General features: G+C 48.3%; 1 protein-coding gene across 33 annotated transcripts in view; it reads left to right on the forward strand.

Moving 5' to 3' along the window:
* MSI2 (musashi RNA binding protein 2) overlaps positions 1-24,930 on the forward strand; it is a 259,898-nt gene that overhangs the window by 145,481 nt on the left and 89,487 nt on the right. For all 33 annotated transcript variants that reach the window (XR_011326024.1, XR_011326025.1, XR_011326026.1 and 30 more), the window contains one exon: positions 10,321-10,369. Coding sequence is in view for 30 of the 33 variants with exons in the window: in XM_069790893.1 (XP_069646994.1) it covers positions 10,321-10,369 (49 nt within the window). In the remaining 3 variants the exon portion in view is untranslated. The remainder of the gene's footprint in view (positions 1-10,320; positions 10,370-24,930) is intronic.

Consider the following 24,930-nt stretch of genomic DNA (forward strand, 5'->3'; position numbering starts at 1 on the left):
AATTACATTAAATGACAACGTCCCTCTTGCTGCAGCCCAGAAAGGAGGACAGATATTTAAATTTGTTGGCTTTTCAGGTATTGCTCAGTATGGCTAAAGCCCATCAGGAGAGAGAGGGGAATACACATCTGCTGGCCACATATGTGTCCATGTGTGGCCACGTGTGTTCACTGGGAGCTTCCTCTCCTCATGGAAGTGTCATGGTTCCCAAAATCTGCGCCAGCCAGGCCTAATGGGCAGCACCTCTTAAGTATTGTTTGGAAAAGAAAACAGATTGCAACTTTGCAGTGCTAATATGCAAACGAGCACTGTGAAGGGAGGAAGAATTATTTCTGCTGACGGCAGCTAATGTTCCGTGAAAGTAAAATCACAAACCGCGTTGCACCTGGCTTGCTGAAATGCTGAAGGAGCAATGTTCCTCCAGTGCCCCCGTGGTGGGATCGCCTCTGCGCTGCTGGCATGGAGGAGAGCGACCCTTTCCCTGCCCTGCGGGGCATTTAACTGGATGGGAGGACTCGGCCCGGGACTCCTCTGGTGGAGCAGAGAAGCCGAGATGAACTTTAGTGTTGTCGGCTCTTGTGGTTGTGCTGTGACTCTTGTGATATTTGATATGTTTAAGCTTCGGTTCGAGTCACGTGGAGTTCTCGGCATTTGCTTTCAAAAGAGCAAAAGTTCTCCTGCATTTCAGCAGCAGAAGCTTAAACACGTAAACCATAATGGCTCCTGTGTGAGCGCCAAAAAGAATATTTTAAAATTATTGTGCGTGCATTTAAAAAGTACAGTGTGCGTGTGTTTGTCTTATGGTTTTATCTGGTGGTAACTCCTTCAGGCAGCTAGTGAGGGGGCAGGGCTGGAGCAGGACCGATGGAGCTCGGGGTCTTCATTTGTTTGTGGATCTTGCAAGAAAACACTTACCAAAAGTTACTTAGTTGTTGGGGAAATTTGTAGAAAATAGTGCATGTTGCGTGCATGTGCATGTGTACAGGGAGACAGGATGTCTTGAATAAATAGGTGGACAAGGATGCGTGTGGAAGATAGATCTCCTGATGCCAGCAGGGAACTGAAGGCAAAGACTTCCAGGATCGCGGTTGGCTCTGGCGCCACATATGGGTCACTTAAAAAGCCTGTAGCTTAATTTCCCTTCTAGTCCCACCCTCTTCCTTGTCTATTAGATGGGTAAAACACAAAGATGTTTTGAGGCAGGGTGAATTAAATGTTTGTAAGAGAGTTTGGAGGCTCTCCAGCAGATGTTTTGAACTAGATTCTGTTCTTGCCTCTCCAGCAAAGGGTGGCAGCAGGAGCTCCGTGATTTAACACTGGCTTCAGATTGAACGAGATCAGAATATGCTCCTTCTCTTGCTTTTTATGCATACTGAAGTGTTCTTAGCTGTTGACATATATTTTAAAGTTATCAATCGCTCCCTGCCTCATACTGTAGCACGGACCAACTTTGATCACAGAAGAAATTTCTGTGGCACTGATTTCTGGCAGAAATGTAGATTGGAGTTTTATTGTAGCAGTGATGGAGGTGCTGCTCTGATTCACAAATACATTTTGTTAACCAAATGCTACAGCTTTGTGTAAACATGTGTATCATGTGGCATTAGATCAGTCTGCTTCCAGAAACAAGTATCGATGTCTGCTTTCTGTCCTTTGTTAGGTTAGCTTGCGCTTTTTTTTAAGGAAAGCGGCTTGTCTAGGATGGGGGATGTGACTGTGCGTGTGGCAGCAGACATCTGAAATGCTGGCGAGGAAAGAGGGGAGCAGCTCTGTCGCAAGAGACGTGCCCCCAGGAGTGTGGGGTCCTCCAGCTGCTGTCCTTACCTCCTTGGGTTGTCCTTACCTCGACTCCCATCCGTGGGCAAAAACCCACCAGTGCAGGACTGGTTTAAGCTGGTGTGGCACATCCACTGGGCTAGACGCCTGCAATGGCCTCTATTGGCACAGAGCCGGTTCACGGTGGTGCCGGTCCCCAGAGACCACCAAGGCCATGAACGTTTGGGCACTGGGTAGTGCCACGTCTCTGCCCGTTCTCAGCAAAAGATGCTGCTCTTTGCGGTGAAATTTTGGGTGAGTTTGTGCAAATCTCCATCAGTGCAGGGCTGTAAGTAGCACAGCATCTACCAAGTTGTTCTTAGCCTGTCTTTTGTGGTTTGTGTGTGTTGCTAGTGACCATGTGGAGTCGAGTCTCAGGTTCTTGCTGCAGGGTGGTCATGTGTACCCTCTGTACCCTTTATCCGTTGGGATCTCAGAGCACTGAACTGCAGCTGGGTGTTTATTAGCTGCAGCACTGCTGGCCTGGGAGAAGGGCAGGAGGATCGGGGATGTCTCGCTGGCTCCTGCAAGCTCTCCGAGATGTGGTCTCGGTGTTGGCTCCTCTGACTCTCTTATTCCGTTTCAGAAATGCAGTGCTGGAACCTATTTTCCCATCAAGCTAAGGAGACCCAGGAGACAGCTGCCTGTGTGCTGGCGGGCATAAATTGTTCTGGGCAATTAGACCTGGCTGCAGGACTTGATTGCGGAGATCGGATCCAGCCCAAGGCTTGCTTTGCTCTGACGGAGGCAGGCTATTCTGTCTCTGTAAAAGTACAGCGAACATATACATGCCCTGCGGCCAAGGAGAGGGTAGCACTATGATGGTCTTGCTTGGCTCTCTGTGTCACTGTTGTCTTCAGTTTGATTTCCATTGTGAAAGGCATCCCTGAAGTACTCGGTGTTACAGGTAACTGGGAGATGAGGGCCACCTCGTCAAGAGACAGTAGCTGCTGGTGCCGGGATGAATGATGAGTTGTTAGTGCTGCCTCCTAGAGTGGTTTGTTCCGCATCCCTTTTTCTTGCAGGGACCCCTGTCCCTCTCTCTGGTGGTGGTCCTGGCTGCACAGGTGTATCATACCTTTTGGAGAAACGTCCATGGGATTTTGTACAATGCCAACCATTCTGCTGGGTGGAGGTCGTTATCAACCCACGCTGACACTACACCATCTTACTGGCACTGGCCTCACTTCTTTTCTTTCCTGTTTTCATTGCCTTCTCCGCTGCTGGTCCTGTAGTGGCACAGCAGTCCCTAACGCTGAAGAAAGAACTGTCTTTTATGTTTCTGAGTTGTTGGTTGGTTGGTTGGGGTTTGGTTTTTTGGTTTATTTTTTTGCAAGAACCTTGTCTTCCCAGTCGGTGGTGTTACCTAATGTCTGCTGGAACTCTGATGTGGACAAGGGAAGTTCTCAGCCAAGACAGCAGGTCAGAGGAAAACTCCAAGAGTCCTCATAGAGTTTATGCCTTGATGTGAGTGTGGCAAAGAGCCTTGCTTTCATCAATACTTTGTATTATTAATGCCAGAGAAGGAATTCCTGAGAAATCATCTATGGAGTCATTTTTAATTTGTCCTGCTGTGGAAAGCTGTTTTTCTGGAGAGCATTAGCCATTCTTACATCCCCCTTGGTAGAGTAAGCATTGAGTAACGTGTTGGTGTTTTGCAGGAGCATTTTGAAGTCCAAGAGTAGCCACTATGCTTTTTGGCGAGCATTTGGGATGCTCTTTGCCATGTCACGGCTGGTGAGCAAGCCCTGAGATTAACGTGATTAAATGACTGTTTTAATTTCAGCCCTGATGGAGCAAAATTAGTTACAATGATATGTGTGTGTTGAATAAAATTGTAGTTTTATTAGCTATAATTGCTGAAGAAGACTTTTTAAAGACTCGACTGCTGGGGGGAAAAATTGCTAGCACTGGAATTTGTTCTTGCACAGTATGGCATTGATTATTATCATGGTGCATAATATGTCGGTCCTCGGTTGGTGAGTCGTCACTGCGAACCACTGGGAAGCGCTCAGCAAGGGACCTCACTGTGTGTCTCCAGCCCCCCCGGAGAGCCCTGCACAAACTGTGCCTGATCCGCAGAGGATATGAATCTCTCGCCGCGCGGCCGGGAGCTGGGGCTGCCTAGCGAAGAAGCTGTAGCGGTTCATGCTTTCAGCCCCGGAGGTGTCGGGTTTGCTGCCCGGCGCGTTGGCCGAGTCAGCAGCCGTCAGGGTTGAGCGCAGGAGCGGAGCCCTCGAGCGTGGTGGGGTGGTGGAACGGGGACCAGCCACGCTCCGGCTGGGGAGCCTGTGGTTTCAGTGTGGTCGTCCGTGCCGGGACACGGGGCTGCAAACGCCGCGGTCTGGCTGGCTGGACCGCGCAATATTCTCCATTCATTCCTTCCACTTTCCTCTTCCGCAAGGAAGGCGCTTGGGCGATGGGCAAGGGTGCTGGGGATGCCTTGGGACAGGGGAAGGAGCCGCGCTGGGAGCGGCGGGGCGTGCTTGATGGAAAGAGGGGAAAAGGTTAAAGTATTTGTTTCTTTGTTTAATTCCATTGTAATCAAACCCAGAGGCCTGGTGTGGGGGAACCGTTTTTTTTCTAACTGTATGGCGGGCGATATGCATTTGTCTTAATTTATGTGGGGGGAGGTTGTAAATCTGCAGAAGCACGTTGCTAGTGCTTAGATTTCACATGCGCATTTAAAATAATAGCACCTGACAGTTTACTAGCAGCTAAGAGGTTTTTCTGCTTCAGAAAGCAAAATATTGGAGGAGTTGTGCAGTGTGTATAAATAATTTGAGGAATTAGACCAGAATATCCAGCACACTTTTCTTGGGAGAGCAGAAGAAGTGATAGACCTGTAGAGTTTATGAGTCGGGGACTGGAGCGGGTAGAAACACAACCCAGCTGTGTGTAGCTGAATGTCATCCTTCCATAATTTCTTTTCTCCTAGGACCCAGTCTGAATTGCCACAGTGTCTGATTACAGTGCGTTATTTCATTTGTCTGCCCTAATTCTTCTTTACCTTGAAGGGATGGAGAACGTAGTACTGAATCTGCTCGGGAGTGTTGGAAACAAACAGCCCCTCTGTTCCCGGGGGGGAACACGTGAAGGGAATGCAGGAACATCTCGACCTGCTCTGGATGCGTCGGAAACTCAGATTTTGGTTCAGGAAAATATTTCCTGGGCTGGATGAGGAGGAATGTGAGGCATAAAGACTGTTGTGTTTCTGTTCAGTATAGTTATGGTAGTTTCCCCATGGAGGTTTTACCCAATGAGTAAACTTGATTCAAATGGAAAAAAAAAGAACATGGAGATATGAAATAGTGGCTGTCGTTACTCCTGTGCGTGCAGGCACCTTGTAAATGAACATTGGCTTTACAAGCTGCACGTACGTGAACCACTTCTTGGGTTTGCTGGTCCATGCAGACGTCGTGCGGTTGTAGAAATACAAGACTGGATGTGCAATTTTCCAGAAACCAGCCTGGTTTGGTCATCTCAGCTTTCAGTGGCAGCACCGTGCTCCCATTTCTGGAGCACTGTCCTCCAGAAGCTTGCTGGATGGCTGCTGGTCTTTGCAGAGGAGTCAGCCTGTTCCTTAAGGTGTGAGCGGCCCTGGGCTGGCGCCAGGTTTGATCATCCTTCGTGGAAAAGAGACGGGTTGAAAATCCTGAAGAGGAAAGTGGAAGGAATGAATGGAGAATATTGTGTGTTCTTGTGCCGGGCTAGATCAGTTGCATTAAATTCAGAGCCTTTCTGAGTACAATTAATAGTCATTTTATTTAGGTCACCCTGGTTTTGTTGCTTTAAATATATGCCTCCATTAAAGTGGAAGAAAATCAAATACATTTATCTCTGTGGAGCCTTTTGTGAACTGGTTGGGCATATTTTAAATAACCCTGGGAACTGTTAGGATTATTAAAGCCTTTGGCTCCTCCAGGTTTTTTTCTTTCCTCCTATTCTCCCCTATTCCTCCTTCCAGGCAGTGAGTAATGAAGTGGTATAGCCCTTCCTTTTCTCAGAGCCCCAAGTGGATTGAAAAAAAAAACCCAAAAGTTAAATAAACTAAAGCCCATTAGTTAGGCTTTATATAAGAAACTGGGTCTAAATTGGATGTATATATGGGGTATGCTGGGACAGAGGAGAAGTCTGTTGGGCTTAAGTGTCCGTTTGTAACTGGTATTATCTGGCAAGTCTTTTTTTCTTCTTTTTTTTATTTACCTTAAGTGCTAAGACTGTTCATTTTGTAATACACTCTCATTTGATGCCCAGAATTAGTTCAGATTAATCAGCTCCTTTAAGCCTCCATATTGAGCCATACTACATCTGAAAAGAGGCAAAAAATTGGGGATTGCCAGCTGCTTTCTGCATGTGCTGGGTGGGAGGTGGCTCTCTGCTTGGTGGCTCAGCATCTCACACCTGTGCTGGGGAAGTTCAGCTCTTTGCTGGTGTGTTGTTTTTCGCCGTGCCCAGAGAACATGCTCACAGGAGGCCACTTTCGTGGCTGGTAGCAGGGTTCAGCTGGCAGTGTGTGGTGGGGGATCAGCCAAGCCTTGCAGGGGGCAATTGCACTTCCAGTCCTGTCTCTAACCCTGGAGAAAACTTCCTTCTCTTTTCTAAGCAAGGTGCTAGTTGCATGTTCTGAGTTGAGACCTGGAAAACTTGCAGTTCAAGCATCTTTAAAATCCTGGGCGAGCAAGGGAGCCTCAGGTTGGAGGAGGGGGTTAACTTTTGGACAGTCACAGCTCCTGAATGTACTTGAGTTTCGTCTGTGGGTTGTTTTTTGGTTGGTTTTTTTTCCTTCCCTTCCCCTGAAATAGGGATCAATTTGCTTACTACAGGGTTTACTGCCGGTTACCTTGACTGTGTCCCTTATTTCTCCTTGATGAAAACTTGAACAAGCCGCTTGTGTTTGATTCACAGAGAACCGTGAGAAACGGGCTGTGTGTGTGAGGCAGTGTGGTTTTCTCATTCTATTCAGCCCTTTGTGTATTCAAATTCTTCTAGTTTCAGTTCTTGCTGTTCTGCCAGATTTCCATACCATTGATGGGTTTTCTGAATTAATAAGTTTCTTTCTCCCCCTCCCTCCCATACCCTCGCCACCTTTTTGCAACTGGTGAAAAGTTTTTCTAAGCGCGCTGCCCTCTCCATATTGATTTTCTTCTCTTGCTTGTCTAACCAGCTCTTAGATGTTTTATTTTGCAAAGCGTTAATAGAATTTTCCTTTTGCCATTGCACTTTATCTATTCAGGAGGTTTCAAGAAGTCTCATTGTGTCACCAGACTATGGAGGAAAGAGGCTATTCTTCTGTTACAATGGCTGCCCTAAAAAATAACGCAGGGTGGGGTAAACTCAGAAAGGGCAGAGACGGAGATAAAATGTTCTGACCTTAGGAAACAGAAAAGATAACCAATTAGACATTGCTGAAAGGGCACCAGCTGGCTTGAAGAACACCCCACTGATTATTTTTTCTTAGAGGCATGCTTGGTCCACGTCTGAAGCTGCAGAGCCGCTTCCCCCCCTTGCAGGTTTTCAGATTTGAACTGGCAGGGCCGACCCTCTCGTAGGTAGCTGCGCGCCCGGTTCTGATCCCAGAAATAGGTACCACTGCTCGGAGGGATGGGGCACCCACCTCCAGGGTACCTGCGCTCCTCAGGGTCCCAGCCAGCATGATGGAAAGCTCCTGGATTAGCCCATGCAGGCTGCGTTTGTTACTGCTAATAAGGATTTATTTGCATAAAAAAGATCTCTGCCAAGATCATCATTCCAGCAAAGCAGGGCCTTAGTACACATGGCACAAAATGTTGTTTGCCCAGAGGACGTGTATCTGGTGGGCGAGACAACGTGTCACGTTGTACAGGTGGGAGAGGCGATCAGAACGGCAGATCCCCCGTAGGACCACGAACCGGACCCAGAGCCCCTCGCCCCCTCCAGTGCCTGGTCCCGTGCCAGGACCTGTCCCTCCTCTGGAGGAGCGGGACGAGGCTGTACGAGAGGTTCAAACCCACAGTGCTGCTGCCGCCGGCCACAGCTGAGCCCACGGGAGGTTTTTGTACCCCACAGCTCAAGCTTCAGCCTGCTGGGAGACTTTGGGCTGAGACATGGCCATGCTAAAGTGAGGTTAGAGTTGCGTCATGTCTCTTCTCCCCCTAACAGCAATACAAGCAGCCTTTTTAAAGTCCCCAGTAATGTCCTTGCAGGAGGAGGTGTCATTTTGAAATGACGGCCCTTTCAGTGCGGATCCAGCCGGGAGAGCCTGAGGACCTCCCTGCGCTGGTGGGACCTGTGCTGCAGCGCGTCCAAGACCTCTGGGCTCTGGTATGGGATTTGGGGCAGAAAGGTTACACTGGAAAAGTTGCATGTTAAAACTTCTGCAACGGCGATTAGCACGAGGACAAAAGGGTGGTCAGCATGCTCGCGTGGACCCAGGAGGAGGAAGCAGCGATGTTCTAGGAAACAGCATTAGGTGCGACATGTAATTTTTGGTTCCGGTGAGGCCAAGACCTGTGAGAATGAAAAATAAAGATTGCTGTGTAAACGTAACCCCAGAGCAGAGATAAGCGGTGGTGGCAGGGTGAACGGGAGCTCTGTCCTTATCTGCCTTCTGATATTACTCATACTTGTGAATTTTCTTCCTTGGAGTGAAGAAAGACAGCAGGACAAATGGCTCTGTACTTAATGTGGTTTGGATTTTTCAGTACATCAGCATCTTTAGGTCTAATTCAAGATGGGTATCAAGGAGGCATGCTGTTCTCCTCCTCCTCAGGCCATTGCTAACATTTTGCAAACCAGTTTGGCTGAAAAAGCTAAGAACAAGTTAACCAGAGACAGGTTTTTAGATGAGTTTAGGCATAGTGTAAGGTTTTGCTGCACTGTATTTTTTTTACTATATCCTGGAACATATTTTAGTCTCATAGTTAAGAGAGGTTCAAGCTGTGTTTTTACCACCTTCCCAAAATACATCTCTGCTCAGCCAAGACTGAGATTGTAATTCTGCACAGAAGTAGGCTGGATGTGTGTTCCCCTACATAAGAGGACTACAGTCAAACTGTATTCCCTGAACCATGAATTTTATCCAGGTGGGAGCTTTCAAATCCTGCTGTAATTCCAGGATCACGTTGAGGCAACAAAAGCTGGCACAGCTACCGCAAGCCGTCCCACCTTCCCATAAGGTGCTGCTTCTCTGCCCTCTGCAGCAGCCTGTCCCTTGCATCAGCACAAGTGTTGGTTTAGCCGTGCCGGGAAACTGATCTGGCTTAAAACTAACCTGGAAGAGAAAGTGTGGTTCATTTTAACCTGGAGCGGTTCCCTGGCTTGATCTGCTGCGCAGACTTGGTGGCAGAAAGGAAGAGGTCAGCACAGAAGCAGGCATGGGCAGTTGGGGTGAAGGTAGACCCTTTGGTGGCACTGTGTAAGGTGAAGAGAGCATTGTAATTCACTTTTCCTAGAATAAATTATTTATAGAAAAGACAGAATATAAGAACATGGAAGTATCATAAAAATTACTGGGGAAAAAAACTTTAAAAAACCCCACCAAACAAACAAAAAAAACCCAGCCCAAAACCCACCCCCACAGACAACTAGTAGAGTCCTTTAAAGAATAAAAGCTTTTCTTTAAAGATCTTCTCCCTTCCCCCAACGTCTTCTGCAATTTAGCGGTGATACAGGTTTTCATCAGCCCCTAGTTTACAACAGGGAATAGCAAGTCTGTAATTTCTTTCCAGAAAGATTGCCCAGGACACCGACCTGCCACAGCTCTTGCAGCCTCTGAGCAACAGTTTAAAATGTGATAATGCTGGAAAATAAACCCCAGCACAACATCCTTCCAAAATAAGTGTAAAATTTTAGGTGTGGCTGCACAGATTAAATGGAGGTGGAATAAATCATGCAAATAGTAATGAAAGTTGAAAGCAATTTGGTTGCACTTCAATACGTTTCATCAGTCATCTCTCTTCTGAAGTGGAAATGCCAAGCCTGATGCGAATTAAACTTTCTCTCTCCTCCCTCTCCCCTCTTTCCTCTAGATTTTCAAAAGGCCTTTTGAAAACCTTTCTTGGCTGACCAGATTTTACCCTGCTCCTACTTCTTGTAACCTCCTCATTCTCAGCCAAGACAGTGACTCTAATTTGGAAAAGTCATGGGCTTGATTTGCATCCACAATTCCTCTCTTGGCCCTTCCTTATCTCCCTACAAAAGGGAAAAAGACTGAGATGAGGCACAGCCAGGGACCGACGAGAGGTGGAAGAGCTCCTTAGCTATTTGGCTTTTTAGTGCAACAAAACTTCTAATGTTCCCTTTTCCGCTTTAGGATCAAATGTCAGCTAGGATGGGAGTTGAAAGCAGCAGATTTACAAAAGGAAGAGCTGACTCTGAGCAAAAGCAAGGAGATCTGATGCATCATTTGTACCCGAGCTGAGGCTGCTCCTGCCTTTGTCTCCCCTTCCCAGTTTGTCTCTTGTGTCTTTGCGAACCGTGCAGCCAGTGTGTTAAAGCGTGCATCTCCCCGCTTCTGTCTTGCAGGTAGAGGACGCCATGCTTATGTTTGACAAGACGACCAACAGGCATAGAGGTAAGAGAGAACGGGAGCTCAGACATCACGTTTTGTGACAGCTTCTGCATGGTGAGCACAGCCAAAAATCAGCGTCAGCACGTTGACCCAGTGGCTAAATCCAGTGGTGCTAAATCAGCAGAGCCATTTGTGTTTGAGACGGCTCCCTCTGTCCTGCAGGTGTTGCAGAGGAAGGGCTGTTTGGCATGTAATGCTACATGTCATGTGGATTTTCTTATTAGAGATGACTTTTCTGGTCAGTCTAATGACTTATCTTTGGGAGGACCGTTCTCAGGCTCTGCAGCGTCCCTGGAGATAGTCAAGCCCAGGGAGCTGGGTGTGGGGAGGCTGCAGGGAAGCAGAGGTTTTGTACCAAGGTGGCTAGCATTAAATTAAGCTGGGCATAAGGCCAGTTAAGCTGAGACACCAGGAAATTAAGATGCTAAACCCCTCCACTGAGGTTTCAAGCGTTCTGGAGTTCTGAAGCTGAGGACTCCAATGATGGTAGCTCAGAATAAGCAGGATCTCCAGAAGAGGAATTTCCCTCCACATATTTTACAAGAGAGACAAGGTTTCATCACTGCTTGTACAGTTCTGTGAAAATGAGCTGAGGATTATTTTCAGTGTTATGGCCGTTCCTTTCAGTGGAAATAAATGATGCTCCTCTGTCTCTCAGCGAGCAGTTCATGTTATCGCTGCAGCAGAGACGCCGAGCTCTAGGCAGAGAGCGGCCTGGCAGCCGCTCCGTTCAGCTGGGAGGGAGCAAACGTACCTGGGCTCTCACAGTGGTACCCGAAACTGCACTGGGGACAGGCTCCGAGACCCTTTTCCCTTCTCTCCAAATGAGATTGATTTTATGCCACCGGTCTCCCTGCTTTAACACGGTGTGTGCTTGGAGGCAGTGCAGGCAGCCAGCGCAGCTTGTGGCTTCTGCCCCCGTGCGACAGCGTGGACGTGTAGCCCCGAGGTTTGTCGTTTGCCCTCCGCACTACAGCCTTTTTGGGGGGGCTCTCTTGATTGATACGGTTATTGTCTCAGCCACAAATGTGTCAGCTACTCGGGGCGGCGTATGTAGCCTGTTTGTTTAGGGAGGCTGCGCCCGGCCAGGCAGGGATGGGAGCCCTGGGAACAGGAGAGGGGAGCAGCCCAGAGTGCCCGGCCACTGCCACCTCATCTTCATCTCTGTAACAGGGTCAGAAGACCGAACCTCCCAGCTCTGAATTATTCACTGCTCTGATATTTGCCTTAACAAGCAACTTAGCGCATGTGGATGGCTGGGTGAGTCAGGCAAACCCCCAGGATAGCGTTCCCTCCCAGGCACTGATCCCTCTCTGAAGTCGGGGATTGTAGTACCCTGGAAAATTCAGCAGCAGTGAGCAAAAGACTTGCTTGGAAAGATAGGCTCTTCAGAGCCGGAGTAGGCATGCGAACAGCCAGTGCCCATCAGTTTTGTAACAGGAACCAAGCATTCAAAACTCTTATATAGTTTGGAAAGTTCAACCCCTGACAACTTCCTTTTATATCCAGGGAGTTTTCCACCCTTCTCTTTGCAACCACCCTTAAACGGGCCATAAATACCCTTCTCCATTCAGGATCTTGGCACGTTGTTTGTTGCATTTCAGAGCTGTGTTACGTGTTGCTTTTGTGCTGGGCACAAGGGCCCCACGTCCCCACTCTGAAGTGGTCTGCTGGCAGCTGAGCTCAAGGAGTACTGGGGGGCTCTAGTCCCAGCAAGGCACATACTCAGCAGATTTGGCCCCTGTGAATGCGTTTCAGCAAGTCTCCTGCCTGCTTCTGTTTGTATTCCTTGTTTTCTTCTCTTAAACTCTTTCTTAACCTGGCAAGTTCACACAGTGTGCATCGGATAGGCTGGCAACGCATCCTAGCGATCATCTCCATGCCCTATCCTTTTGAGGCTTTTGCAGCCCAATTTGCAAGTCCCTGACCCGCGGTTTTGTGTCTCCGCCTCGCAGAGCAGGTCTCTGCCGTCCCTCTCCAAGGGCGCAGGAGGCTGGAGGCATGGGGGACTCCACACGGACAGCTTGTCCTGCGGGACATCAGCTTGTCCTGGGGGACATCAGAATGTCCTGCAGCCCATCGGCATGGGTGACCCCAGCAGCTGCCGCGTCCCCAGATAAGGGCTCTGCTCCAGAGACAGGGGGAAAAGGTCTCCGTTTGCTGAAATGTCCCAAATCCTGGAGTTTTGATCCCACTGAAGCTCTTGGCTGTGCCTGCAGTGAGCTCTGTTCCTGCCCACCAAACTCCCTGGTGGTCTCTTCAACAGCTTGTGCCTGCCTTGAACTGGGCTCCACTGCCAGGGTAGGGAGGAGACTCTGCAGGGACAAAAAAAATAGAGCGATGGTGTGTTAGTCCTTCCCTTGCTTCCTGCAAGCAAGACGCTCATCTCTTCCCCATGTACCTCAAGGTGATCCCTGCTTTGTCCCCGCCGGTGGCACTGTGCTGCTGTAAGCACTTTCCAAGGTGTGAGGGCACTGGGAAGCGTTGGTGTTCGTGCTCTGCTACTGCTGAGCTCTGCTCTAACAGCTCCGGTTCAGGTTTTCTGTGCTCTTAGGGGAAGCTGGAATAGTGTGCTGGAGAGCCCTGCTCTCAGTTGTGAACCTGAGCGATAAGCCCCAGAGGATGGATTCCTCTTTAAAAAGTATCTTTCCTCTGTCTTATCTGGAGAAAAGGTCTGTAACTGCTGAGGTTGAGGGCTGCAGATTGAAGGGGCACCTTAGCGGCCATGAAACCTGTTGGTTTTTTCCACAAAGCACTTTTTCTCCACGACGTGTGTTGGAAGACGAGAGGCAACAGGTCTTAGTTTTTTACCCCAGGAATTCTGTGAATTTATTTCACTGGTTAATATTTTTTTTACAGCCTGTTTTTTTCTACATGCAAGCTGTAAAATTTCTCTTTGCGTTAGCATCCTTGTGAAAGCTCCTAGATGAGATGTAAGGGGGGAGGAACTAAGAGTCCAAAAGGACCAAAAGCAGACTGGCAATGCCATTGGGTGAGGGTGATGTTACCCACACCTCCTGTACGCTCCACTGGCATCAGGCTCCGGACCCAGGTCTGTCCTCGGTTACTTGTGCCACCCAGGGGACAGGGTGGGCTGGAGCTCCCCCTCCCCGCTTCTGGCAAATACAGGAGTTCTCTGGCACTCAGGAGGGTCAGCTCTGTTTGCGAGGCTGTTTCCCAGGGAACAGGTTTACCCTTTTGCTGGGTGAAGGACAATGCTGCTTATTTGCCAGGATTAGCCAAAATTGCTGCGAGCCGGTGAGGTGCGGCCGGTGCCGAGGGGCTCTGCTGCTGCGGCTGGAGCAGCTGCCAGGGAGGCATGAAAGTCTGAGCTCTGGGTCTCTACCTCTGCCAGGTACAGGTGGAAAGAAGAAACAAGTGTAAGAGGCAGAGTAAAGAGTCATCTTCATCTTCACCCTTGAATTTAACCAGTCTTTTCTGACATTTTTTCCTTCTCTGTACAGGTAGCTACCGCTAATCAGACTAATAAACTGGCTAGTGGGCTGTTGTGATGAAGAGAGTTCTGCTGCATCGATTGTTCATAAAATCACCCCAGATTTTACAAATTGTGACATTCTGATTGTGTTGGAAACATGTTTAAAATGCAGTAGCATGCAGCAACAGTGTTAATGGCAATTCTTAAAACCACTTGCGGGTTGCAATCTGTATCTTCAAATTAGCCAAGGGAAAGAGAAATGGCAGATAAAATATCCGTTGTGGTTTACTGTAGTTAGTCTATGCCTAAAATAATCAACGTAGACGAGGGAAAGGAAAAGTATTAAAATTCACTCCCTACTGCTAGAAGGCAAGATAAATTTCCTTGCAAGCAAATTGAGAATATTTGTTAACATAATTCTGGCACGTGTGTGTTAGTCGTGTGTGCGTATGCTGGTAGTGTGTACCTCCCCTGCACGCGCAGCGCTGAACCAACATCAGTTAGTTAGTTAGTGGAAATGCACAGATTTAACCAGACACAGCAAGAGGGATTTTCAAAGCCACTCATCATTGAACAGTTTTATTATTACCTTGGGAAGGCTTGAAAACCCCACCCAAAATAAAACTTAATGCCTTGCCAATGGAGCACATAACTTTTATAACATTAAAAATGTCATCAGGCTAACCATGTTGTTGCCTCTGCTGGTGTCTTTTTCTTTTTTAATGTCCAACTATTCCTGGATGTTCTCTAAGGAAAATAAGACTCAGAGCTATTGCATTTCAGGCCTATCTGTCTAGCCATATGAAAGGCAGGCTTCAAAATCTCTGAGTATTTAGTTGAAGGAGCGGTTAATTTTTGGAGTATTGTAGGTAAAACAATCCCTAGCTTTACTGGGATGCAGTGTCTTCTTGCGAGGTTTCTCCTTCTGGCTTGGCCACTTACTTGTGATAGTGGGCGTGCAACGAACTAGCACTTACAAGGCAAATACCTCTGGGTCAGCTTAGTTAAGATGCTGTTTCTTTTTGGAAAGGAAGTGTTGGTAATCCTCTGTTTCTGTAGCCTGCACTGTACTTTTGCACTTCTGTACAGGGAGCAAAACCACACACAAAAGTTCTCCACGCACTCTGGAAGATCGTTTTCATCACTTCGTCACTGCCTAAAATTTCATAGAGCTGAAAATTACTGGGTCAATCTTGAAAGGATTTAGTAATTGGAAAGAAAAAAAAAAAAAGAGGGTGGTGTTATTTTGTTACCCTTGCAAAGTGCAGATAAAATCTGGAGTTCAGCATTAGTTATTGATCTTTGGAGTTGGAGGGAGCCTGGCAAGATGATGATGTCCTTCTAACTTCATTATGGAAGGGAGCTCCAGAAAGCATACCAATTTACTGCCGAGCAAGTGGAGCAGCCGGAGCTGGAGGGGCAGCTGCCTTGCCCTTGGGGAGTGGGCTCAGCCCTTCCTGGGCAGTGTACATTTTGTGGCAGGGAAAAATGCAGTGAAGTGGAACATCTCCTGATAAATTGGTTTGGCAACTCCCCTTTCTCCCCTTTCTTTCTGCAACAGTTAAGCGTGAGGGTAGAGATGAGTCAAGAGAAGGCGGCATATTGGTTAGTTGTTGTAACGGGATGCTCTTGATCACAGCCTTAAATGCTCTCCACCAGTGTGTACTTGTTTCATGCTTGCCTGTAGCCATCGACCGCCCCAGAAGCTGTCCACGGCGTGCATCATGACAGTCCCACGTCTTGAACTTGCAAAAAGACAAAGATTTTGAGTGGTTGAATCCCCCAAGCTGTAATTGCCGATATTGAATGCAATGCTATATGTTTTTCAAAGCCATTCAGCACTCAGAGTTATTTTCATATCAGTTAACTCTCTCGCATGGTTAGGAATGGCAGAGGGAGGTGACAGCATGGGATTTGGACTTCTTTAATCTTAAAACTAAACAAAATTAAAGAAAGGCAGGCTGGCTGTGCAATACAAACAGTATTCTATGTGTTAGGGGTTAAAAAAAAATCTCCAAAAGACAGGCATTGGTTGTGGCAGAGCTTTAAAATGACTTGATTTTTGCAGGGCTGAGCCGTCGGCCCAGCAGCTCCCCGGGGTGCTTTCTGACCAGGCTCTGCCGAGCCCCCACAGCGCCCGGGGGCTGCCCACCCTCGAGCAGGGCACGCGGAGACTGCCAGCACCCTTGCCTGGCATCGCAGCAGCCTTCTCGTGGAGACACAGGAGCTCTGCAGCCGTGGGGAGAGCGGTGCGCACGAGGTTTGGGTTTAATCTAAAACCGCAGAATTCAGACCGAAAAAGATCCGTGCACCTCGTGCCACCGAGACAGCACGCGGGAGTGCGGGGTCCGCTACGTCCTTCCCGCGGTCTCCGCGCTCAAGGAGGAACGTGAGGGTCGTGCTTCCCGTTTGCGCTATCCCTGCCTAGCAGATTTCAGTGCATAAAAGTAATTGTCCAGGTGGAAGCAGTTGGCGTAATGGTTGTATTTATTGGAAGAGACAGGAGTGATGTTGTTAGTGAGATACCGTCTGTGCCTCGGTGAAGGATGATGCTTTCCTTAGGAGAAAAATAGCCTTTTGTGTTCTGTCCGGCTGCCAAAACCTCAGTTTTGTAGTTGACCTCTGAAGTTATAATTGACATTTTTATAGATGAGATATAAATATAATTAAGAGTCGCTGCAATTATTTGTTTATCGCCATCTCCCTCAAGTAAGGCAAGATCATGTGCATTTAAAAATACATCCCCTGGCAGTTTTGAGTAGAGTATTTAAAATATATAGAAATAATTGCCTAATTTGGTCATTTTCAGCATAGCTTTTCTTGGCAGCAGTCTGGCGATAGTATCGAGCGTTTTGAGGACAGCTCGGAGGGAACCTTTCGTCTGCTCACATAGTTTTGCTTTTAGAAGGATGGGGCTAAAGCTGCTGTTTGCCCAGGTTGGACCTGTAGGATTTTGGAAAAGCATCCACAAACACAGTGGTGGTATTTTTTTAGAGCATAAAGTGCTTTAAGGGCTTTGGATGAAAAGTGTGACATAAGGTATAAATGGAAGCAGTATCATTGTTATTGCTTTCCTAGATGAGACACACTTTTATTCCCTTGTCAGTTGTATCACTTCGTAAATGGCACTCCAGAGAGTGCAGTTGTTTTGAGGGAAGCGCTTGCTCGGCTCAGCCTCACCGCTCCTTACCTGGTGAAATTCATCCCGGGGACCTGGGGTTTGCAACATGGAGAGAGACTTTAACCCTTGGTGCATAGAGATGCAGAGAGTTTATCTTCTGCCAAAAGCACAGAGGATTGGAGGGAGGAGTAGCTGCAGACAGGGGGTTTTAGCAAATATTTGCTTCGAAACTTCACGAGGGCTGTGAAGATTCATTAGTTAATATTATTTACCATTTACAGACCTGTCAATGAAAGTGGTGATGGCTGAGCGGTAATACCGTCAGTCATACCTATCTATTTAGATTGCAGCTATGACATGTGCCATATTAATATTTTATATGTGTATGGTTTTAATATTACATCCTCACTTATAAATATTCATGTCATAAGCCACATTAACGGCTGTGATGCTGAAGAGCAATATTCACATCTCTCTGCTTCACGTCGTGAGTTCACCTCCGTCCCGGGTGAAGCCAAGGTAGGAGTTGGGATGGCTGCGGCTGGTGAGACGGACCATGGGGAAGGGGCTCGTGGTTTCAGCCCCGCTCTCGGGGCCGGGTGGCCACGGCCCACCAACTTCCCATTTGGCATCAATTTAGCCCCCTTAGCCTCTGCATCGGGCGCTGGGGACCGTCAGCGTTACCCCCCCAGGGCCTGAGTGACAGCCACTGCTGGGGTGGTGGCCTTCGCGTGGTGGCACGGCAGTGGCCCCAAGCTCGACAGGCTTGGTGCTGCTCCCTACTTTGGTGTTAATAAACACAAAACAAAAAGGAAAAGCTGCCAATTCTTGGATCCATCTCCCTTGTCTTTTAATTTCCTGGCCAGCGCGTATTGCTGCTGCATCAGGGCACCTTACGTGAAGTGTAAAAATAAATGCATTCAAGCCAGTATGAGCCCTGCATCCCAGTAGACTCTGTTTCAGAATAGCAAATAAGGCTCCTGGCCACGCTTTTCAAGGCGATTATTGAACGTCTCGGGTGGTTACAGTCATTCTGCCCCCAGCCTCATGCTGGATAACGCCACCTGAGGCTTGGAATAATTGCCCAGCTATGTACTGTCTGTCATACCTTATTGCTTAATTTTATACCAGTAATGAAAATTACATCCAGAGGAGGAGAAAGAGCGAACAGCTGCACTGGCCGGGACGCACCGAAGGAATAGATGTGTGCAAATGCTTTCTCTAAAGAAGGGGAGAGGCTCGGCTTGCCAGTAGCACTCGGGAGATGGCTTGACATTTTTATTTTCTTGTTTAACAAACAAATGCAATAATAATAAGAAAAAAAATCCCGCCAACCTCCGGTAAAGGTTGCAAACGCAGCCCAGCAATTAGTTTGGAAGTCTCCAGTTACATAATCAGACTTTAAGGTAAATATCAACTTAAAAGTATATTGTAAAGGACAGCAGGTTCGTAAAACTCATTTGTATCTTGTGTTCATAGCTAACGTCTAAACAAATTATTTAGTTCCCTCTCCCCAGAGGGAGAGCCCTACACAGCCAGACCTTTTTGACCTTCTTAATTTATCCAGCCTCCTTTCGATTAGCCCTAATCCAGGTAGTAACGAGAGGAGACGTTGGCTGAAAGGCTCAGTCCTGGCGGCTCTGCCTCTGCACCCTCTCTGACACAGGAGGCGAGGTGAAGGCAGGCGTCCCTGATGGCCGGCGCTGGGTCACTGACAGCTCTGCAAAGTGGGTGTCAGGCACTAATAAATGCAGGAGACAACGTTCTGATCTCGTTCCCCTGATGGAAAGGGCTGCAGGAAGGGAGGATCAGAGCCAGAGCATAAAACCTGCAGGAAGGAAGAGGCGTGCAGGAGGAAATTTAGCATTTTCTCTGGCACCTGTATACAGAAGATATTAAATAGCTTTTCGAATACCAGTTAAGCTTTCTGATATTACTGGGATGCAATAAATGATGGTTTTGCAGATTGTCAGAGGCTGATAGCCAGACGCCTCGGATGGGAAAGTAGAGAGGCAGAAAGATGGGAGATGGCAGCGCTGGTCCCGCAGACGGTGTCTGTGTGGCGTCCAGGGCTAGACATAGGTAGGACCACAAGCAGAAAAGTGGGCATTTCCTTCCCGTAGAACTGCGGTTAACAGTCACTGTCTTAAAAAGAAAAATCTTCCCATTCACTTAGTACTGAACAGTATCAATAACTTAATGCAATTAGACTACAGTCGTATTGGAGAGTGCAAAGTAAATCAGTGGAGTCTTTCCCATCTCTGACAGGTTCTTCAGGAAACGTAAAGCAAGAGTTGTGCAAATATTTAAGAACTTATTTAAAATTAGGGTAATGGTTCAGTTGTACTTGCAGAAAGTCAGTATGCGTGAGCTCTGCCAGGATGAGTGCTTGTGTTAGGCAACGTAATCTTCCCAGCTGAAACTGTGTTGGGAAGACAGTGAGGTCATTTCGACACAACTTCAGTTTGCCATCTTTATTGTCACTGCTGAGCAGCCAGTTTGAGTGACAGATAAATTAGCAAAAATCCTGATGATCTATGAATGGAAAGAAACCCTAAATGTCGTGAATAAGTTCTTGCTTATGAATCTACTCAGCTGATGAAACCAAAACCCTTTTGCTTCCCAGAAAGCAGGAGCGAAGTGATTAGCAGGTAGTGCTTCAAGTCTTGTGGGACTATTTGAAAATGTTAATTGAGGAAAGGCCAGAAACAGGAGGAGAACAAAATGCAACATTTACATAGACGGGCAGTCTTAATACAATGAGCAGAATTAAAATCAGCATGGTGACCTTGAGAAAATAGGCAGCTACTCGCAGCATGCCCGTGCCCAAAAATGTGATATGAAAATATTGAGACACACCATGCAGCTTTCACTCCCCGGTGTGTTGTTTTCTTCTCCCAGTGGATCGCTGAAAGCCGACTGGGCGAGTCCTCTCAAATAGGCATTGGGGGGGGGGGGGGTTTGTTGGTTTTGGGTTTTTTTTATATCTGTGCTTTATATCTGCTGGTTTTGATAATAAAGCTTTTGCTGAAGGAGGGCAGGACGTTCCCAGCAGCCTGAAGGGGCTGAGAGACAATGAGCCAAAGCCGTTCGATGTCCCAGAAAAGGGACTGGTTTCCCTCCCTGTGCCCAGTGCAGTCCCTGGATAAATCCCCTGGAGCTGCCACCTCGCTCACGCCTGGGACCGAGATGCTGCTGGAGCCTTTAATTTTACAAGGTCGTTGTCATATGTAAAGCCTCCTGGTGATCTGTTTAAACAAAGAGATAACACGTCCCCTATCCCAAAAATCTCGAGATTCAGCAGAAATGTGGGTTACACAAATGATGCTGGTAGCGCAAGGGAAGGGTTTCACCCTGAACCTCCTGTTCAAGCGGGCTCTGCCGCGGCATCTCACCCTGCTGTCCTCGTCATCCCCGGCTGCGATTCTGCTTTTCTGGGCGTTTATTTTTAAGTGTTGGTAATTCAGGTGGGGGATGCAGGTCCAAGCTGTAGGGTGCATCTGCGCAGGTCCATGAACACGTGCTCCTGCCTTGCTGACCGGGGTCAGTGTGCTCGAATGTGTGGCCGACCCAGGCCCTGCTCTGTGCCTGGGGAGCAGAAATTGCTCCCGGGCTTGTTTTTGCAAGGCGGAAGCTTCGAGTCACTCTGCTGCTGAAGGAGGGCTTGGCAATGGGGTGTGTAAATGGAAACGTTTCTACCCTGCAATTAACGGTTTACAGCTCTTGCGTGGATACATTCCACCTAATCAATCCTCTTGTATTAGCAAATTAGAAGCTGTTAAAATTACTAGCTTAGATATGTAAAATGTGTGCTGCAGTAATGCTGTGTCTGGTCTCAGGGCAGGTCCCGCAGAGCCTTCCTCGCCTCCTGCTCCAGCTTTCGCCAGCCGCCGGTTTACTCCTCTCCCCTCCTGCACACCCTCGCCTGCCGACTGGTTTGACTGGGACAGGTAAAGGCAGGTGGCTGCCTCTGCCTCTTTGCTGTCTCACTCCCTGGAGCTTTTGCAGCTCGATCCCCTGCACATCCACGATCCTCCTCTGCCTGATTTCGGCATTGCGGCTCCAGCGCGGGGATCTCGGTCCTGTGGGAGCCATCTCACGTTCGCAGGGCTGGTCGGGCGTGTGGGAAGAGGCAGCCGTCAGTGTGGGCAGTGATTTTGCATGGGAAGCTGTCCAGGATTTCACAGATGAAAATATTCTTGCAGAATGGGCCAAGAAAGCCCATTGCTTTTCTCTGGTTTCCCCTGATACAGCTCTGGTTTTCTGCTGTGCCGGAGCAAAGCTCTGCGGGTGTTTGGTGCTCCCAGAGAGCCTGCTGACTTCTGCGAGTGGGAGAAGGTACAGGTCATGGCAGTTCTCCACAGCCCCAGCGTATCTGCCGGCTCTGCAGCCGGCGGGGAAGCCGTGTCCCTGCCCTGTGTCACCGTGGTGGCTTTCAGGGAGGGTTTGAGTCCTGCAGCTCCTTGCACAGAGCCCTGCGGCAGTCGGCAGCTCTTAGCTGAAGGCTCGGCTGCATCCGTGTATCCTGCATTTCAGGGGCTTTTCCACCAAAGAGCCAGAGAAAATTGGAAGCCGTGAACCACAGTTAGAGCCAAGTTCCTGCCCTGGGAATTGAACAAATAGGAGCTGCAAGGGCAAACAGTTTGCTGCTGTAAATTGTCGTGTATCTGTTGGCTTTGATGAGCCTGTGGCAAATAGCTGCAAGCGAAGGGCAGAGAGCCCTGACTCGCACCCATGGTACGAGCTGACAGCGTTGTGCTCAGCTCCCGTTTTGTTAGTAAGGACAGCGCCGATCGCTGGGCTGTACCTGAGCTTGGCTTTGTCCTTTGCTTTGCTGGCTCCTTCCCACTTCTTGGCCAAAAGGGCAAGGATTGATTTCTGTAACTCTGCCTTCACCTTCCCACCGGCAGCGAGGGAAGAGCAAAAGGTCTCTAAAAAGAGTGATTCTTCCACCGTTTCGTCTTCCCCTTCTTTTCTCCCTTCAGCTGAGACCCTTTCAGCTCGCTTCCTCCAATATCTCACGATCCAGAGTTTGTGGCGGCGGGCACAGCCTCCCGGGGCACACGGGGCATACGGAGCGATGCCGGGTGGGTTGTGTTGGACGGCACTCGCACAGGGTCCGTGCCGTTTCGCATCGGTGCCCTCTTACCTGTGCTCGATAGCGGTTTTCCCAAAACATTAAGTTTTGACTGAAGATTTCTTTAATTAGGTTGATTAATATGTACTGGCAAGGAGTGATTTTGCTTATTCTGGGTGTTTTTTGTATATCTAAGCTGAAGTAAGAACATCTGGCACTTTTTTCGCTGGATCCAATACAATAAGTAAGTTGAAAAACAGCTTCTTTCAGAAAACTGCAGGTTGGCACATTTGGGTTGTGGGTTTTTTTTCTTTTTAATTTGAGTGTTTTCTGGACCAGAAAGAGTACCTTCAACTAGTGTAGTAATTCACAGATTGTTCTCCATTTTAAAACACCTATCAATGCTAACAAATTCCTTAATTCTCTGCTTTGGAAGAAGACCAGGAGCGAACAGATACAATACTACTAACCCTACGCAGCCCTCCCTTGAGTGATTTCGGAGCTCTTTGCAGGCACGTGGTGAATTAAGCCTTGCGTTGTCCCAGCAAAGCTGGTAAGATGCAGGGATGGGGGGCGCGGGGCGGTGAGCTGACTCGCTGGGTCTTTGACCAGGGCACCGTCCCTCCGTATCTGCTCTTAGAGGGCCTGTCGCTGGCCCCGGTGTAAGTCATTTGAGAGTTGTGTGGCTGGCTTCAGTTGGAGCTTCAGTTGGCTCTGGCGATGGAAACCACCCTCCTCATCCATTGCTGGAGTCACACGTGAACACACGTGTTCCAACAGCGCGCTCAAAATTAGGGCAGGATCTGAAGGGAGTAAGCCTGGCAAGAGAATACGCTTTAAGCATCGTTGCAGCAACAAATATTCCCCCGTCAGCTCACAGGAAGTTTGGATGAGCTAAAAATCACTCAAAGGTACTGGAGGCGGGTTTGGCTTTCGCGGATTTCTCTGTTTCTGCAAGCCCGTTTCCCTCCGTTTAGATCTCGGCTCTCGACGCCAGCCTGTCCCTGGAGCGGAGGGTTTGCTTCCCTGCTGCTGGCAAGCTCTGTCCTGCGTCCTGCGGGCACAAAGAAGTAAAAACATTTGTCTCCCTCCAGTCTCTGGAATTTCCCCGCAACTGCAGGAAAACAAAAAACCAAATCAGATGACAAAAGTGTAGGATTTGTTTTCTTGCAAGAGAGCAGCCCGTTCCCCCCCTCCCGGTGGTGCCACGTAGGTTCTCTCCTGGCCGTTCGGCTTGATTTCACCGTGTCCCTCGCGGGGCAGGGGCACAGAGTGCTGGTCCTGTACCCGGCCCTGGCGTTCAGGAGGGTTCGGAAGCGGCACGAGGGTGGTGGGAGGTGGAGGTGGGCTGATAACCTGCCTGGCTGCTCGGGGAAGGAGCAGCTGCGAGGGAAGATGGGAGCAGCTGTGGGTATGAAATTAGTCATTCTATGAAGAAATGGATTTGATAAATAATAAAACAGTGGTATTAACAACAGATGCTTTCCAGGTCAGATGACTTTGATAAAAGCATCCAACAGCCGTGGGTAATGGTATGAAAAATATGTATCTATATTTATAGATCTATCTATATGAAAAGGCATATAAATAAGCACATGTTTGTATATAGATATGTGTGTGTATATGCTCGCGTCTAAATGTACCTGGCGTTTTATTTCTGTTTTAAAATGACAGCGGTGGCAGCGCTGCTCCCGTTCTTCTCAGGCTTTGAGACTTGCCGAGAAAACCTGAAGTCTGATCAATGTCTCCCGAATTTGGCGCGCTCCCTCCCCTCCTCTCCTCAGCACTGGCTCCATTTGTTTTTATATTCATCCCTTTTCATTTTGATAACTGTTGTGATTTGTAAAATACTATGCCTTATACAATGTTTCCTTTATGATGATTTAGTACGCTCTTCTTATCTTTCACCTTAAATCTTTGATAAGAGCATTTTAAAAATGAAATTGCTACCTGACACCGTTACACACTCCTGGCTGACTGCCAGCGGAGACGGGCGCTGCCGAGGAGGAGAGAAGTGAGGAGAGAGGCTTGGAAAACCCTTCCCGAAGAGCACGGGAGCTGGGCTGGGTCGCAGGTGGGACGGAGGAGGCTGAGGAAGGGGAGGAAGCACGGTGGGACCGGACTCTGCCCTCAGCCCCCATGGCAGGGACCTCCCCGACGCGGTTGCGTTCGTCGTGACGTGGTGAACGCCGTGCTTTTGCGTGGGTGGATGTTTTAGCAGGGGTCCTAGCCGTGCCAGCGGTGGCTGAACGTTTCCCTCTCTTTTCTCCCTGCTAAATTGCTTATTAGTCTAATTGACCGTCATCGCCGCCGCGCTGGAAGCAGAGGGAGCACCTGGGGGAGAGGCAGGAGGGTGACGGGGCGGTGGGGTCCGGTTGTTTTCCCCTCGAAGCCGTAAAAGCGAACTTTGGGATTGTGGTGTTTTTATAGGGCGACCCAATGTTGCTTGCGAGTTTCCGGCACGTCCAAGTAATTGAAATGTTTTTGGATAACTGTTGGTTGTGCCTGCTGAATGTGATTTATCAGGGGAAGGCATCAGCAGTGGGAATATCAGTAAATAGAACTGTCTGACATGGCAGGTCATTTTTATTTTAATATAGTAGATTTAATGAACTCTTGTCTTTATAATTCATGGTACTTGCCAAATGCATCCATTTCCCCTCCGTAATGACGTTAGTTACAGATCTGTCCTTCGTTAGAGGCTTTATTATGGCTGGCAAACTTAACTCTCTCCGAGTTGCAGTGATACATTCCCAAAGTCCAAAGGGTTATCTCATAAACTGTTGCCTTTTACATTCAATACTATTAGTAATAAACATAGCCAGAAACTTCCCCGAGTAGTTCATGCATTATTAATTATTATTATTATTATTATTGAATCTCTTGAAAGGTGATTTGCAAAGACCTGTGGTATGTGTTTGCCCCGCTTA

This window comes from Haliaeetus albicilla, chromosome 9, assembly GCF_947461875.1.
Source record: "Haliaeetus albicilla chromosome 9, bHalAlb1.1, whole genome shotgun sequence".
Taxonomy (NCBI): domain Eukaryota; kingdom Metazoa; phylum Chordata; class Aves; order Accipitriformes; family Accipitridae; genus Haliaeetus; species Haliaeetus albicilla.